General features: G+C 42.2%; 1 protein-coding gene across 3 annotated transcripts in view; it reads left to right on the forward strand.

The window, feature by feature from the left end:
- Positions 1-17,090, forward strand: part of TAMM41 (TAM41 mitochondrial translocator assembly and maintenance homolog) — a 191,950-nt gene that overhangs the window by 126,391 nt on the left and 48,469 nt on the right. For all 3 annotated transcript variants that reach the window (XM_086938952.1, XM_086938954.1, XM_086938953.1), the window contains one exon: positions 2,431-2,596. In XM_086938952.1, the coding sequence (XP_086795078.1) occupies positions 2,431-2,596 (166 nt within the window). The remainder of the gene's footprint in view (positions 1-2,430; positions 2,597-17,090) is intronic.

Consider the following 17,090-nt stretch of genomic DNA (forward strand, 5'->3'; position numbering starts at 1 on the left):
GACATTTTCTCCCTGAATGAGGCTCTGAAGCTGACTGTCCACTGGCTCACCGCCAACCAGCTTAAACTTAACGCAAATAAAACTGAATTTCTTCTAATCTCCCCTCACAAAACCAATACATGAATGGATCAAGGCTATCACAGCACTAAGCTGTCCTCCTACCATTGTTGACTCTGCGAAATCCCTTGGAATAACCCTTGACGTCAGCCTGAACATGCTGGCCATAACAACTCGATGGCCAAAAACTGCCAGATTCCACCTGAGTTACCTGAGTTACCTAAGAAACCTTTCCTCGATGCCTCTGACCTAAAAACGGCAATCCAGGCACTAGTCATTTCCAGACTAGAATATGGATGCTCTACTCTCGCAGGGCTACCCAAGAACTCTCTGGCCTCATTGAAAGCCTACCTCAAAGCCACCGGCAGACTCCTAACTGGCTCAAAGAAATTCGGCCACATCTCTCCCCACCTCAAAGCTCTGACCTGGCTTCCCCTAGAGGCCGGAATCCAACTTCAACTCGCCTGCATTACTCACAAAGCTCTTTACTTTAATTCTCCTGCATTTCTCGCCCAAAAACTCGTGATATCCGGAGGAGCCAGAAACTCCCGATCTGCCTAAGACCTTTTGCTTCAACCAGCACGCTTCTGGAAGAAAAAAACCTACAATCGGGCCTTCTCTGGGGCCGCTCCAAGAATTTGGAACCCTCTCCCACCCGCCATCAGAAGACTTCCGTCCTTGGCACACTTTAAAAAGGAGACCAAAACTTTCCTAATGGGCAAATTCCTGGCCTAACGATCACATTATAATCACCTCAGTGACATGTTCCACCCTCCACTTCGCCATTATCCATGGCTTTTACGGATGATACCTGCCCTGCACTCCTGGGCATTCCACCCAAGAGAGACTGCGTGCCTTCTTTTATAAAGTATCAACCTGTTTTTCTTTTTATCCCACATGTAGCCAGGACCTTGGACTACATGCTCTTTTTCTTGTATAATATATCTGCCTATTTTACCCAATTGGTCCCTCCCTTCCTAACTCTTTGTATACCACCCTTAATCGTGTAAAGCACTCTGATACCCTCATGGGTCTGATTTGCGTTCTCTAAAACTATCAAATAAATAAATGTGTGCGTATGAATGGGATATATGTGTATGGGTGAATGAGTGTCATATGTACTTGTGGCGCAGGACATATCTTTCGCCATACATGGCACTGTTACACAAACATACAACCTTTTTTATGGGAGAAATTTAAAGTGCAGAAAAATGTTTTGCTAAAAATTTTCATAATATGGAACATTTGTCTGCACCTTAAATTTCTCCCACTTCAAAAAACCGATTGTATTTTTCAGTTATAAATATGACACTGTATCTACCAACCACTGGACGCAAGATGCCTTCTGTGTGCACATGCCTTGTAGACATGATGCCGTATTTACATAGCCATTTGTTTAAACACAAATTTAAAGTGAATAAGCATGCCTCCTGAAATTTTAAGATGTAATTGGCTTAATTGAAAGTGGAAAAAAACATTGACTCAGTGTTTGGTAGAAATATTTGTATCCACTTTAAATTTCTCTCATTTAGAAAAAATGATAGTATTTTTCAGTTGTAAATATAGGGTGTCTCCTGGGAGCAAGAGGGCTGCTGTTCGTAATTTCAACTTTTTGAAATGGGATAAAATTAAAATGAAGTGTTGACTTAATCATTCAGAAACATCATTTTATTCTCATGCTCCAGTTTTGAGTTGACAAGGACTTTTATTTAAGATGTAAATACCTCAGTGCTTCAGTTCTTCACCTCTGTGCCCTGGGTCATAAATCTGCTCTTTATCAGACCCTGCTATCTGCAGCCTGCAAGTAGTAATGTAAAATAAACACAGACTTCCCTTAACTTTAAAAGGAAAATGTGACCCTGTACTGATTGAAAAATGAACTCAAAGCTGTGAGCTACTCTGAAGGTGTCTGGGAGCTACTGGTAGCTCAGGGATAGACTTGTTGGAGAAAACCTGGTCTAGGTTATGGATCAAGGGTCTCTTTAAGTTAGCACACCACAAGCCACATTTAGAATCAATGGCATTTATGGAGTGTGCCGTAAGTAAATAATTTTAGTCGCATCCTTTTCTTCAAATGGTAGAATTGTATAAATGATTAATAAATACAATTAATCCTTGGAAAAGGGCAAGTCTGTGTGCATGCATGGTATACAGTGTTGTAGATGTACATGTTCCGTGCACTAAAATGCTGTACATTTTTCTCACAGGATATTTATTATTTCACTTTGACTTTTCATAGTACACACACGAATCATAGCCCAACGCTTATCAGACGCTAAACTTAACATGAGTTGTTATTTATCTATTTCCCTCTAGAAACGTGTAAATGGATCTGTTCTTTAACATCCGTCTGTTTCGTCCCTGTGTGTTTAGATTGATAAAAGTCCTGAAGGGCAGTTCACACAATTAATGGCTCTGCCCAGAACTCTCCAGCAAAAGATCACGGCCTTAGTGGATCCTCCTGGAAAGAACCGAGACGTGGAAGAGATCTTACTGCAAGTAGCACAAGATCCAGACTGTGGAATAGTCGTGGAGCTAGGTATGCTAACGGGCGAATCCCTTTTTAGAGATCATGCCCCACGTATTGTTATGTCTGTGTCTACGTGGGGAGATTTATAGAGCACACTGTTGCTCCAAGGAGTGTCCAGGCACTAAAAAGCTGAAGGGTTGCACCGGGAAAGAAGGCTTACGGGCAAGAATAGAGCCAAGTTTTCATTGTTTTCCGGAACAGAGGTGTTACTAGTTCTTTAACTTGTACATAGAGTGGTCTTTGGCTCCACCCGAGACTCTCGGCTCATTCTAATGCCCTTTTAGTGCATCATCTCACCTTCTAGGAAGTGCTTTCATTAGAACGTATGAGAGACCATTTTTCCTGTGAAAAGTACACTCAGGCTTCATACTGTCGAATTCAATTATTTATCTCATAAAAATGTACACCAGACAGAAAGCAATCCTTTTTAGGTCGAGCCTAGGCAGCGCTTGTGCTGTCTTTTCAAAACATGTTGTATACACTTTGTGGGCATACACCTTGCTCAGAGGCTTCTTATTTGCTGGCTCCATCATCGCTCTCCTATTCTTTCTCTCCATTTCTCCATGGCATGCATTTGCATTTGTCATACCTCTTCCTTTGTTTTGCTGTCCCGGTGACCAGGGGCCAAGTAACATATTAATTCACTGTTTTGGTTGCTTCCTGCCATCGTTGCTTTACCCTTCATTGCTTTTTGCCCCATTTCTCCCACGTTGTTGTTTATTGCTGTCCTCTTTCCCTCTAACTCCGTTTCTTTTTGCCTCCGTCACTTGTTGCTCCATTCCTACCTCTGTTGACCCGTCTATCCCTCCAGCACCCCCTTCCCTCCCTGTCACTTATTTTGTCTGTTGCTGGATAACAATTATGCTATGATATAAAGTCCCAGACTCACCCACTTTGCTTTCGGCATTTATCTGCGCAGCCAGTTTCTCGATTAAATACAGAGCAGTCTCAATTATCTGCGTGTCTTCACGGAGAATGCTTATTATGCATAGAATCATTTTTGCATTTTGGGTAGTGAGAAACAGTGTCAATTCTTATGTATAGAGAACATGTTTTGTGTTGGGTAACATTTGCTACGCAGTTTGTATTCAATTATTTACACCCATCCTTCATCATCTGGATAAAATCTGTGCACCATTTAAAAAAAAAAACAGTTTTAAAGGTCCCGGACACACTCTTGCAACTTTGAGCATAGTTCAGGCTCCTTTGATAAAACGTGGCTGGTCCCTGCATTGCATTACATCACTAGGCGGGTAATTCGAGGGTCACCAACTGTAGTTTCATGGTGCGTGCACATGTACGAATCATCTCATTTTTTATTTTATTTTTATTTTTTGGGATGCTGAGCAGTATTGTCAAAAAGCATCATTGTCAAAGCCAATAGGTCTGCTTTTGTAGTTAAATGGCAAGAACTATTGACTTGCAAATGTTTGTTTTCTTTTACAAGTATTGGGCTGGGTTTAATCTTTTGCCACATTAGAATAAAACATATTGGATTTGCCATTGCTTGTTTTCTATTAGCAACTGGTGTTTGGGTTACACTTTTATTAACTGCAGCAATATCTCAATGAACATAAGGGACTAGATGAAAAGCTAAAATGGCACATACTTCTTTTACATAAACACATAATACTGTAGTAGTGTTTTCAAGCCCCTAGAATGCCAATTTTTCATGTAAGACCCGATTATCTCCCATATGCAACTACCCAGCGAAATGAACTTCAATATTTGATGGTTTAATTCACTCATACAATTTCATTTGAAATTGTGCACATTGTAGGTCGCATGCAGCAAAAGTGGTTGTGCTGTATTTGTTATAGCCCTTTGTAAATGTAAAAAAACACATACAATTTCAGAGTTTTATTAATGTAAAAGACACATCAGACTACAAATTAAGAACTGAACATCCAAAATATACTTCAACTTCACTGAATATTACATTGAAGCAGATGGAACTACCCTTCCATTGAATAAAGCGGACTCTAGTCAATATGCATATATATGTTTTGTCCCTATCATAATAGAATTTCCACAAATAAGATAACGTCATTTAATTCTCCATGATTTATATCAGTGCTAGTTTTATTTTAAGTATAGGAACCTTGAACATCAATGATACCTTCAAGATGTACTTCAGTTGAACAATATCAATTTGTTGCATCCAAAATGTATGGAGAGACCAAGCAGGTTGGCTTCCCGCAGCTCTAATTACAAATTAAACTGCACAAGCAATGGGGGCGGGGGGAGTTTGGGGGCTAGCTCCTGAGAAGTGAATTGTTGGATTTCCGCCTGCCCCACAGTAATCCTACTTCATCCTGGATGCTTGGAGGCGGCGCTGGAGGCAGTCAGTGTTTCTAGAACCCGTGGCAGCAGGAGAGAGGACACTGGGGGGATACTGACGGCCCCACTGACCGGAAAGCAGGTCTAACGTGAACCGAGGTGAGGGGCTCGATGGCTGGTGGCCTACAGTACAGATATATCCAACAAATGAGAACAAACTTGCTACCATCTTAGTGTGCTGTCACACATGTCTTTCACTCATGTCTCAGACAAACCGTTAGGTTTTTTAAAAGAACCTTAACCCACCAACATAGTTGGTGGCATGCTTTATCATTGGGCTCCTACCTAAGATGCTGAATGCCTCTTAGGTGTGCTACACTGCCTGATAACAGCAAAGCTAGTTTCTAAGTGTGCCATGGTTTATTTGTGATTGAATTTTAAAACTACCTCCAGGATATCTGCCGCAGGGAAAATATTTTAATTGTGGATTGCTTGGGTAGGGTTAAAAATAGTGATAGTGGATGTGTAGTGAGAAATTAGTGATCTGTCACATCCTAGTGTTAGGTCAACATATTTCAGCCAAATATGAGTGCTGTTGAGTCACAGTGGTTTTATTCAGGACCGCAATGCAAGAGAAAACCCTCGTCTGGAGGAGGCGTGCAGCCGTATTTTGTATAATCTGGAGCCGTTTGAGCAGAGATTTTGAAGCACCCAAATACTGGACATTGTCAATTCTGGAGACTACCAGGGCCTAGACTACAGTTCTTTGGGCTGGGACTGGGAGGCATACCAGAATTTTCCTCAGCCATTTATGGATGCCAAAACAAGTAGGAGCTACATTTTTATCTGGTGGCTCATAGACTGCTTATCATCGAGCCATACCCTTAGATTTTTCACCACGTGTGATGGGGAGGGAGTGGTGCCCATGGACGACTGCCGAGGATAAGTACCCCAAAGGTGGGGGGGGGATAGAACCTCTGTCTTGTCCCCATTATGTTTCAGTGAGTTGGTATTCATCCACAATGAGAATTGGGCAAGAAAGATGAGAAAGGATTCTGCATTCTGCCAGGACTGGGCTAAGCCCAGCACTCACATTTCTCCTAGTCTAGAAAGCAGAGTAGAGTGGTTCACTGTTTTAAATGCAGCTCTGAGATCAAGAAGGATCAGTGCTGCAGCACCACCATTATCTAGCTGACATTACTGGTATTCAGTGACACTGACATGGCTGATTCGATGCTGTGGTCAGTCCTAAAACCCGATTGCACTGGGTGCAATAGATCATTTAGTTCGGTGTAGGACGTGAACTGTAAGTTAACGTGTTTCTTCAACACCTTGGCCAGGGTAGGCAAGAGCAGAATAGACCTATAGTTTGACCATATAAGAGAGTCATGGTTTGGCTTTTTTAGTAATGGTGTGACTAAGGCCAGCTTCCAAGCTAAGGGAATGATTTCTTCGGTCAAGGAAGCATTCAAAAGTGATTTTTTCCATGAGTGGCAGAGCAAGTTTGCCCAGTACCGAAGGGAGGGTGGGGGCAAGGATCCAGCGGTAAGCCTAATCTTGTAGCTACAAGCATTGAGGTAATTAAAGTCACTTCTAAAGGGTGGAACCTATTCAAGGCGCAGGTCGTTTTAGGAAGAGCTTCAGATGGACTGACCACAGTGTGTCTGAAAAAGGCGGTTTGGATGTCTGCTATTTTTTTAAGATGGTAGTCCGCAATTTCATCACATTGGGTTTATGAGAGAGCAGTAGTTGGAGCAGTATTAGCATGGTCAGAGAGATTCTTAACTACCTTAAAAAGTGTTTTTGGGCAGTTAAAATTTGGCTCTAGCAATGCTGCATTTTGTCTGGTAGTCCTTTAAAGCCAACTTGCATCTTACTATCTACATGTAGGGTTTGCTCAGACCCACAGCATTGGGCAGGACCCACTGGACCAATATCTGGCTGAGTCGTACTTGCCAAGGCTATCAGTGAAACACAGCCAAGCATTTGATAAACCACTTGAATTGAAGGAGTTGAAAGAGGAACTTCTGCTCCTCCCTCCACCGGTTTAAAAGACCAGATACAGATGGTTCCTGGTGGAACTGTATCGAGAGTTGCCCTCCATTGTTTTGGGGAGACTGCTGGAGGTCTTTACGGAGCCAGAGGCTTGAAAGTCCTTCCTCTTTTCATGAGAGAGGCACAATGGTCCTGATTTCCAATGCGGGAAGGTTCCGTGAGACTTAACCTCCTACAGATCTCTCCTGATGCTAAATGCAGGCAATAAGGAGGCTGTACAAGGTTCTAGCCACCAGATTGCTGATGGCTATAGAGCCATTAGTACACCTGGATCAGACTGGATTTATTCCCAGGTGCAGCACAGTGTTCAGCATTCAGCAACTTAACCATGTACTTCATTCGCTTGAGACCACCGAAGGTGTCTGTGCTGGCAGCGCTAGACTTGGAGTACGCCTTTGACACAGTTGTGTGACCGTATAGGTGGGTGGTGCTGAGGGCAAATGGCTTTGGACCTGGCTTTACACATGTGGGTGCAGTTGCTGTATACAGAACTAGTGGCCAGGGTGGGTGTGTCTCAGATCTGTGTAGTCTGAGTAGAGTCACAAGACAGGGCTGCCCCTTGTCTCTGGTACTGTTTGCACTAGCGGTGGAACCATTGGCGGGCAAGCTGCAGGCACAGCTAGATCCCCGGCCAGTCCACCTGACCAGGATTTGCCATTTGGTGTCACTGTATGAGGATGACACCTTGATTTATTTACCAGAACCCAGAGACTTGCTGCCCCATCTCCTACAGGAGATGGAGGGCTTTTGCTGAAGATGTCTGGAATGAAGACGAACTGATCGAAATCTAGTCCATTTCCTCTGAGAATGCTGATGCATAAATCCGAGGCACTCTTCCGGGAGCTGGAATTGCAGTGGGAAATGGACAAATTCCACTATCTGGGGGACAAACGGTACAGTAGCCCAATATGATCTTAATGTGGGGCGGTTATTAGAGGGTCTGGGATGGTTGGTGGAGTTCTGGAACACCATGCCTCTCTCGATTATGAGACATATCTATTTGCCTTGAATGGGGTTCTTGCCAAGATGTAGGTATGTGTTACAAAATGCCTTGTGCCCAGTGCCTCGAAGCACATTTGTCTGGCTAGACAGGCTGTTATGGCCATTGGTATGGGCGGGAAAGGAAGCAGAGTATGGCTGTAGGGACTAAAACTTCCCTGGGAGGGGGGAGGGTTGGACTAACGGACCTGTTTTTATACTATGCAGCAGCCCAGATCCAGCATGCTGTGAGATAATTTGACGACAATGGCAACTGGGAGAAGCCTCTTCTGGTGGGCTCGCATGACACATACACCCTTCCGGAACTGCTCATGATTTGGCAGAGAGTCCCAAAAGAGCTCCTGTACATAGTTCGTATGAGGGCGAAGGGGTGGCACTGAGTGACATGCAGGGTCCTCCGAAAGGGCACAGTTTGCGTATGATCAGCATCTTTGGGTATTAAAACCATACAATGTCCTGGGCCGTGACAAAGTATTGGAAATGGAGGAGGGGCTGTATGAGAGATTGGGAGACCTTTATTCAAACAACAGATGTCTCATATTTGATCAGGTCCAGGAGCTGTTTTAGCTGGGATTGGGACAGTTCTTGTATTGTGTGCTTGGCACATGTAGCGTGGGCTTTTGGTTCTCCTTACTGGACAAGCCGCAGAAACATGCTGTAGCGAAGCAGTTGCTGGGGCACTGCTGTAGGATAGAGGGAGCTCTATGGACAGGGTCAGGGAACAGTTGAGTGTAGACTGCCCTGAAGAGATTACTGGGACGGAATGGGGAAGAACCTGCGGGTAGGTTTGACAGGCCTCCCCAACACTAGATTCAAAAGCGTATCATTCCATTATCTGCACTAGACATCTAACCCTGGCCGATCTGACGAGGATATGCCCGGACAGCCCAGCTGCCTGTGGCAGGTGTGGCCTCCTCTCTGCAGATTTTCTACATACGACTTGGTCCTGCCCATTTCTGGTGTATTACTGGCTGTTGTTGCTGGATTCACTGACCCATTCGGTGGGGATGAAAGTGGAGGGCTCCATAAAATTGAGTTTGATAGGGGTGGTGCCACGCCATAAGCACCTTAAGATGCAATTGTACATGGTGGCACTGGAATTGGTACTGGCTAGGAGGCGAGTGACAATACACTGGAAGGCAACCAGCTGCACATCAAGCAGACAGACTATAAGGTGGGAGAGAATTTATCGATGTGGGGGGACACAGATGTTGAACTTTAAGGATCATTATCGACCATCAGCAAAGTAACTGTCCCCTACTGGGGTGGTTATAGAAACCAGATTTGGGACTATCAAGCATGTTGTTCAGAAATGGTATCCTGTGGGTTGGCTTGACATATAATATTTAACGACCTTCGGAAAACAAATATAATGGTGGTTGATTAGCTGAGAGTTTACCTGGTTCTGGTATATATTTCTTAACTTATGTAGTACATTCACAGTTTTCTTAAGCATTTAGATAACACGTTGTCTCGAACATTTGTTAATTTGGATCTAGACGGGGATGCAGCAAATTAAAACATCCAAATTTATCTGGCTAAGCTCTTGCTTGGTAAATAATGTAAAGCCATTCCAGGGAGTTGAAATCCTGAAGTTGACCACACCACCCTATCAGGGCTACAGGCTACTGCACACATAAGGGTAGGAATTCCTGCATTGAAGCTTTCCCTTTCTTTCCACTGGCACATTCATCCGGTGTTGCACATTTTGATTGAAACCTTCTAGTTGTCCATCCTCTGTTCCTCCATCCTCTTGTTTTAGTAGATGGGTCACCTGAATTTAAAGTAGAATGCTGTCTTAGATTTTAGACGAGTGAGAGGGTATAGTCAACATTTGATAACCTGGAAAGGTTGTGCTGCATCAGAAAAATCTTGGAGCTGGTTTGCTTTGTTCATGTCCCCAAGCTCATCGCCAAGCTTTATTGCAGTTTTCTGTATTATAGTGGTATCAGACGTACACAAACGTTTTACATACTCATTAATGTGTCTGGCATAGCCACGTTTTGCGGAGGTGTTCGTGCTCCGAGTACTAGTTTGGAACCAGGCCCTTGGAGCCCTCCACATTTGTTTATTCTTCACTCCTCTGTTCCTCCGGGGTTTGTTTCCGTGGCATTCCTCCATTCTACAGAAAGTTGTTGTGACTGTCTAGAGTCCGATCACAAGCTCGTCTCTTTCAAGATGTATGTATTGTGGTCGTCCTGAAAGCTCCTCAAAGCATTAATTGGGGAACATGTGATAAGTACTGCATTTCCTATTTGCATATGAAATTATCTACCAGCACTGTTTTTGCCAAACTTATTTTATAGTGCATGCTTGAACTCTTTAGACTCGACATGTAACAATAGGGCTATAGTCTTGCATTAAGCCTAACCAGTAGTATCCTACATCTTCTCCCTCTTTCCATGCACGGCAGTATCATTGACCTGTGTGCCCACTGAACTTTGAAGAGCTTCAAGAGTCCCTTACGGTTCACCAGTTTGCACAGTTAGTCCTCAACAAAACGTTCCTGTTGAGACAATCCTACTTTTTGAGGAGGTCCACTATTCTGATATAATTCCATCTGTTGTGTCTTCTGTATCTTCAGCTTGGTATTCCAAAAATCTCACCTGCTCATTAAGATTTTCCACCTGATGGTGTAGTTCTAGTACGGCAGGCTCCAAAATAGGCAAGGAAGACCGGTCACCAGTACCTTGTCCAACAACTGTGGTCCACCCTGAGTTGTCCCACACCTAGGGCATCCAAATTGATTATACCCTCTAAAGCAGAGGGAGTGTCTGGCATCGTCTGTATGTTACAGTCAAACATGTTAAGTATCTCTGCTTCTCCAGCTGCCACTATTCCTTCCTACATGTGGACATGGGTCCCTTGACTGAGAACACCGAGCAGCTCAGGGTAGTGGATTTTGGTTGCTAATCCTCAGTTTCCCCATGTTGACAGAACAATTGCAAAGGAGGCCTCTAATAGGCCCAGGATGGTAGTACAATTTTTGATGATAGTATCACCTATCTGTGACCCTAACTCCTCCCCCCAAACCACCCAACTGATCACTCAGAACTTTACAGTGCAATGAACGATGAATGGAAAGGTGGCCTAAAGGTATAGCGATAAGGAGCCTCACAGGCCACTTTACCTTGTTCCCTCTTTACTCTCCTAGTCTGCATCGAGCAGTTAAAGTAAGATGAGCTCCAGTGCAGCAGATCTCTGTGGAGAAGCCCCCTAAGGGTAGCGGGATGGGGACCAGCAACAGTGGTGGACTGATGTATTCCCCCTCAGTCTCCATTCAAATGATCAAATGTACAGTGCCAACAGTGGGAGTGGAGGAACCCTTCCCCCTCAAGTCGCAGAATGTCAAAACAGTCTGAATAGGACCCTGTAATCCAGGAGCCTCAGCTGAGCAATGTCCATGGATTGCTTTCATACAACCACCCACACTCAGGTGTTCTCCGCCACCAGCCTCTCTTATGCAGACCCCTCCAGGTCTACATACACTCAGACGGTAGGATAAAAGGGTGTGTTAGGTCAGCCAGTTGCAGACTACCCTGTTACTAACGCAAGTGGCACGTTATTGAGGATTGCTTTTGGGCCACACAATGGCAGTTGCCACTACAGCACACAGTGTAGCTTCCCTTGTCAGGCACAACTCTCATCACAGCACTGAATACAGGAACGCTGGCCATATCAGGCGGGAGCTGTGCGTAGGTAGCAGAACCTCAGAGAAGTGTTCTTCACATAATCAGTGAATAGCCACACACCCCTTTATTTAATTACCGTTTATTATAGTACTCTGTCATCATTACCAGTACTAGGGCACTTTACATAGAAATCAGTCAAACTAAAATACGATACAAAAAGCATACCAGATAAAGAATTACATGTAAATAATGAACTATATAAATACCTGACCTGAACTGAAGAAATAGTCCACATGAGTGAAGTGAGATACTGTAAAAATGTAATTAGGGTGATAAGGAAACAATATCAATTCAAAAACAGATTGAACAGGTGGGTAGCAGCAGATGGTTTCTGAAGGGTGAGCTTTGGTCTTATGCCAGTAGGCAAGATGAACAGATTGTCATACATGACAAAGACGTCTTGTAGGGAAAGAAGGGCTAGGCTTGTTACATGAAACCTCATGCATGACGTGATAGGCAAGGCAGTGAATTTTACAAACAAATTTTAAAACAAATCACTTTCACTGAGCTAGCTACTAGAATAGGATTTCAAAAAAATTAGCAAGACATGGATCTAATTAGGACTATTGATAAGTCTGGCTGAATCTTTCCTAACCAACCAGCTCAGCATTTAGGTAGTCTCGGATGAAGAGCATTTTCGTAATAAGAGGTAGTGGTAATTGTGACAGAATCCACCATAATTCACAATCTTCAGCTGAAAAAAACTGGAGGAATTAAATGACTTAGTGTGCAATTCCTTTTAAAGTTTACTACTGGTCTTGAAACGAATATTATTTCTTACTAATTGGATTGTTTACCATCAAATTAGGATAAAAGGAGGAATCCAATGACTTCTCAGAGACAATAACTGATTTAGCATCAGATATCAAATATACTTGTTAAACTGTCCAGCCAACCATAGTTCTTCCTATGTATTGTAAAAGTATTCCCTGAAAATGCTGTTGACTTTACAAATAGAATTGGAAATGTGCTGGTAATAGTAGTTTTTCTTTTTATTTGATGTGCCAGTTTGTACCCACTAATCTATCTAATATTTAACCTCTTCTGATAAAATGGCACCTGTTTTGTTCTGCAGATTTGGATAAAGTGATCAGGGAAGTTGATTTTTCGGATGCATGAAGATCTGCAGATGAGTTAAACTATGGAAAAGAGCTGCATTAGGATCATTAAGCGGCAAAGTAAAACCAAGATAATGGCTGTATGAAGAAAACTAAACTTCAAATAGTTGCTGCTCCACACATGGCCATTTGATACTGCAAGGTTTATTAAGACTAGGGTAAGGTGTATCATATTAGGTAGCATGGTGGTCTGGCGAATTTAAAAATGCAAACAAAGTAATGTAAATAGCCTGTAGAGTTCCGAACAAAAGGTAACTTTTGACTATATCCCCATATTTCAGGATTCTATAGAGCTTTCTCAATCATAAAAGTTTTGGCATCCTCGACCCAAATGCCCGAATTCAAATGAGAGCTCACTGATATTTTATTAATTAGCAGTAGATCGGAACAGGTGGACAGCTTACCACCAAGACAACATAGGTAACCGAAGACTAAATACACATTGTGCCCTAGAAGAGGAGGAATTAAAGCAAGCACTCTCTATCGAACTTTGTGCTCTTCATATACAAATATACGCCAGGGAATAAAATAACAAATTAAAATACCAGCCAAATATAAAATAAATGGTTAAATGCAGACTGCGTAAGAGAGGAATATCTTACTCAAATTTCTCAGTAAATAAAGGGGACACATGAGAGTTAAAACTCTGGGGCAAGTGAGTGACCCACTGGATTTTCGCCTAAATTAAGGTGACAGCACAAACAACTTAGTTATCATATCCCTCTAAAAGATTTTTGTCAAGAGTTTCAAAATAGCTTCTAAGATAGATACTTTCTGAGAACTGTTTCTGACTGTCTTTTAATTAATTTAGCTTAGTCCGTACTACCTTCTTGACACTTTTTGCCCTGGGATCATTATACCGAAGAGAGAATAATCTTTACTTAACAAAACTGCTGTGTTAGGCCACAGAAAGGAATTGGGCCCTTGAAGTTTATAATCACTTGTGAGAGACATTTATTATATTTTACTGTATGGTTATTTGCATAGAGCTTTGACCTAGTATGCTATCTGGTTATTTTAAGTGTCTTTTCCGTGTGTATCATTAATATAGTGCTCATTGCTCTGAGGTTCCTGAAGCGCTTTGACTTTCATTTAGTTCCTGGTCACCCATGGGAAGCATAGCTGAAAGTGTGGTAGTTGTAGACAGACATGTATATAAAAATTGGGTGTAATGCATGAGGTCTGTGGGTAAGTAGATATATACAGTTAGCTTTCTGGGACATGAGCACCAGTGTTCTAAAGATAGACGCAGCATCACATGCGGTTACTTATACTTTGTGCAGTGATTGAGTGAAGCCATATGTGGTGTTTGTACGTTAGTTGGGTTGAATTTGATTGTGTAGAATTGTGTGAGTGGTAAGCCATTCTGTGGTTGACTGTACCATTGATATTCTTGGCAAATCCTCTCTAAGACATTAGCTCCAAGCTAGTAGGATTTCGATCAGTGTAGTCCATAGTGGCACTTGAAGCAATGTTATAAGTTTGAGAGGTTATGTCTTATTTCAGTAAGATATATATTTTTTTGCTTTGTGAATCTAGAGTGGTTGCAGATGTCCTTATTTTCTAGGCATTCTATATTTTACATGCATGTTTGTACTGAGAATAAGCTGCACAGCCTAGAGCCTTCTGAAAAATAGGTTAGTTCTTTGTGCTGCTCTTGATGTGCAAAAATAATTGGCAGAGGGCTGTATAGTGCCTTGTGTGCAAAGCAGTGGGCTTTAAAGCTTATTCTTCTTTCGGCCAGTTGGCATGTAGGGTCTTGAGGGCAAGGATAATGTGATCACTTCTGTTTAGACTAAGAACTTGTCAGCGGTGGCATTCTGATCTCAGAGTGTGTTGATTAGGCGTTTTGTACGTTCATTATAGTCTGTTGGCATATTGTAGTCTTGACAGCACTAACGTTCAAGTGGCAGTTCGAAGTCTGTGATCACACGTAGGCTCTTCACTTCTGTTTTGGTGGCAGTAGTAAATCGGATTTCCATAATCGAGACGGTAGTATCTGTTTTAAGTGGGTTTCATTTTAGATTATTTTTAGCATCCAGGTATCAAGAGCCTGCAGACAGCTTGTAAGTCCAGATGTCCCATGGTTTGATTTTTTTTTTTTATAGTTTATGCATAATCAGGATATTTTCAGAATATTTGCAGTATGTTTAGTGACGGCAGGTATGTGTTGAAACCAAGAAGTTCCATTGTGGATCCCGGGGAAACACCTTCACTTTATGTGAATGGTAATGAATGGAATGGAGTTAGTGATAGGATTGTTGGCCCCTTGTTGAGGTATGACTATCCATTTTTGTGCAGTACCTTAGTCTTTTATGTTGTAGTATGTAGCGTACAGTATAAAAGGCTGCTGAGCGGTCCAGTAGGAGTAGAGCGCAGAGAGACTAGTAGAATTTATACTGTTCTTTGGGATGTCCCTGATAGCTATCAGTGCAGGTTGTTTTTCGAGAAATTCCGAAATCTGAATGAATGCTGATTTTTTTTTAGTAAGTTTGCCCAGAAGAGGTTCTTTCAATGAGGTCTGCAATTGGTCAGATCCTCCTGATCCAGTAGTTGCTTCTTCAAGATTGGTTAGATATGAGATGTTTTTCGTTTCCTCATAGAGGTAGGTGATAGTATGATGCCATTAGTAGGGGTTAGGATGGTAGTAGTATTGTTGGTGGTAGTAGGAGTGGTGAGAATGGTGGTAGTGTAAAAGTGGTGGTAATAATGGTGTTAATTGTAATGATGGTATGGTTTTATTGGAGGTGGTGGTAATGGTGGCAGTAATGGTACTAGTGGGAGCAGTGGTAGGTTTGTGCTGGTAGAAGCAGTTCTAGTGATGATAATGATGGTGGCGCTGATGCGAATGGTGCTGGTAAATGTGGTGTTTGGGTTAGTATTCATGGTGATGGCAATACTGGTACCAATGATTTTAACTTAGAGGCTGACCCAGTCTCTACTTTATGTATGCTGTCCATCAGAAGGCTGACCGATGTCTGTAGTATCTTGAAAAATATGATGGATAATTCTCAAGGGGCTAGATGTAGGTAATTTGGATTTACAGATTCATAAATACCGAATTTTACCGATTCGGTATTTATGAATCGGTAAATCCAATGTAAGTAATAATTCGGTAAAAAATACCGAATCGGTAGGATTCGGTATTTGCCATTAATTCCTATGGGCCTGGAGACCCATAGAAATGAATGTCAATTACCGAATCGGTAATTACCGATTCTGTAAATACCGAAAAATTCAAGGGTCGCAGGGTGTCACTTTGACACCCTGTTGCACCCCTGATTAGTGCTTGTGTGCCATGTGGCACACATACATGCCCTTTGGGCATGTATGTGTGCCACATGGCACAGGTGAAAATGCACATATTTGCATTTACATAGGAATTCGTTATTTACCACCAACTAATAGTTGGTGGTAAATAACGAATCCTTAAAGCCCTGTAGCACTGTTTACAGTGCTACCTACATTACACAATACAGATTCGGTAATTTTACCGAATCGGTAAAATTACCGATTCGGTAAAATTACCGAATCTGTATTTTTTCATTCCCTACATCTCAGTATCCAAATACCGGTCGGTTACAGACGAAAATCGGTATTTTGGGCCGTTACCGACCGGTATTTGGATACCTACATCTGGCCCAAGATCTTAATTAGTAGAAGCGGTCTCTCCCAGCCAGACCTAAAATACATACAAACTGACAGCCGCAAATATTATGCTGAAATTTTGCACAGTCAAGTGCCACCCCTGCCACATTTGTTGTATATTTTTTGAAACGTGTCATTCGATATCTCACAATCTACTATTTACCAAAGAATACCTTTCAGAAATTATCCTGTTTACGATTTTTTGTGCTTAACTATACGTTGATAACATCAGCAGTCTATGTCAATAAGAAGTATATCTGATTCTTAATCAAGGGATTTGTTTAAATATTAGCAGCAGCATATTATTCTAATCTAATAAATTCAACCTTGCCTTCTGGAGCTCCTACATATCAACTCTGTCAATTAGTCAATAGACTGTATGTTAACATATCCACTGGTTGCGCATATGTATGGCACCTCATCGAGGTCTAAAATGACGTGGTTTCTGAATCTTTGGATAACCTCTTTTCTGACCCTGCAGACCCTATGCGGGCATGAAATCCCAAGAACAAAACTATTGCAAACTTTTGTGTTGTTAAATATAACCCATACAAAACCACAATCGGTGTCTCCCAGCAGCACTATACCTCAGTATCCAGAGGGTTAAAACATGCACTTCCAACTTTAAAACTATTGGTGAAAGATTAAATTATTTTAAAAGATGGTTATGGGTCCCCAGTGTCCCATCAGTATTAATGAGTTGCCTCTGGC

The sequence above is a fragment of the Lissotriton vulgaris genome, chromosome 9 (assembly GCF_964263255.1).
Source record: "Lissotriton vulgaris chromosome 9, aLisVul1.2, whole genome shotgun sequence".
Lineage (NCBI taxonomy): Eukaryota > Metazoa > Chordata > Amphibia > Caudata > Salamandridae > Lissotriton > Lissotriton vulgaris.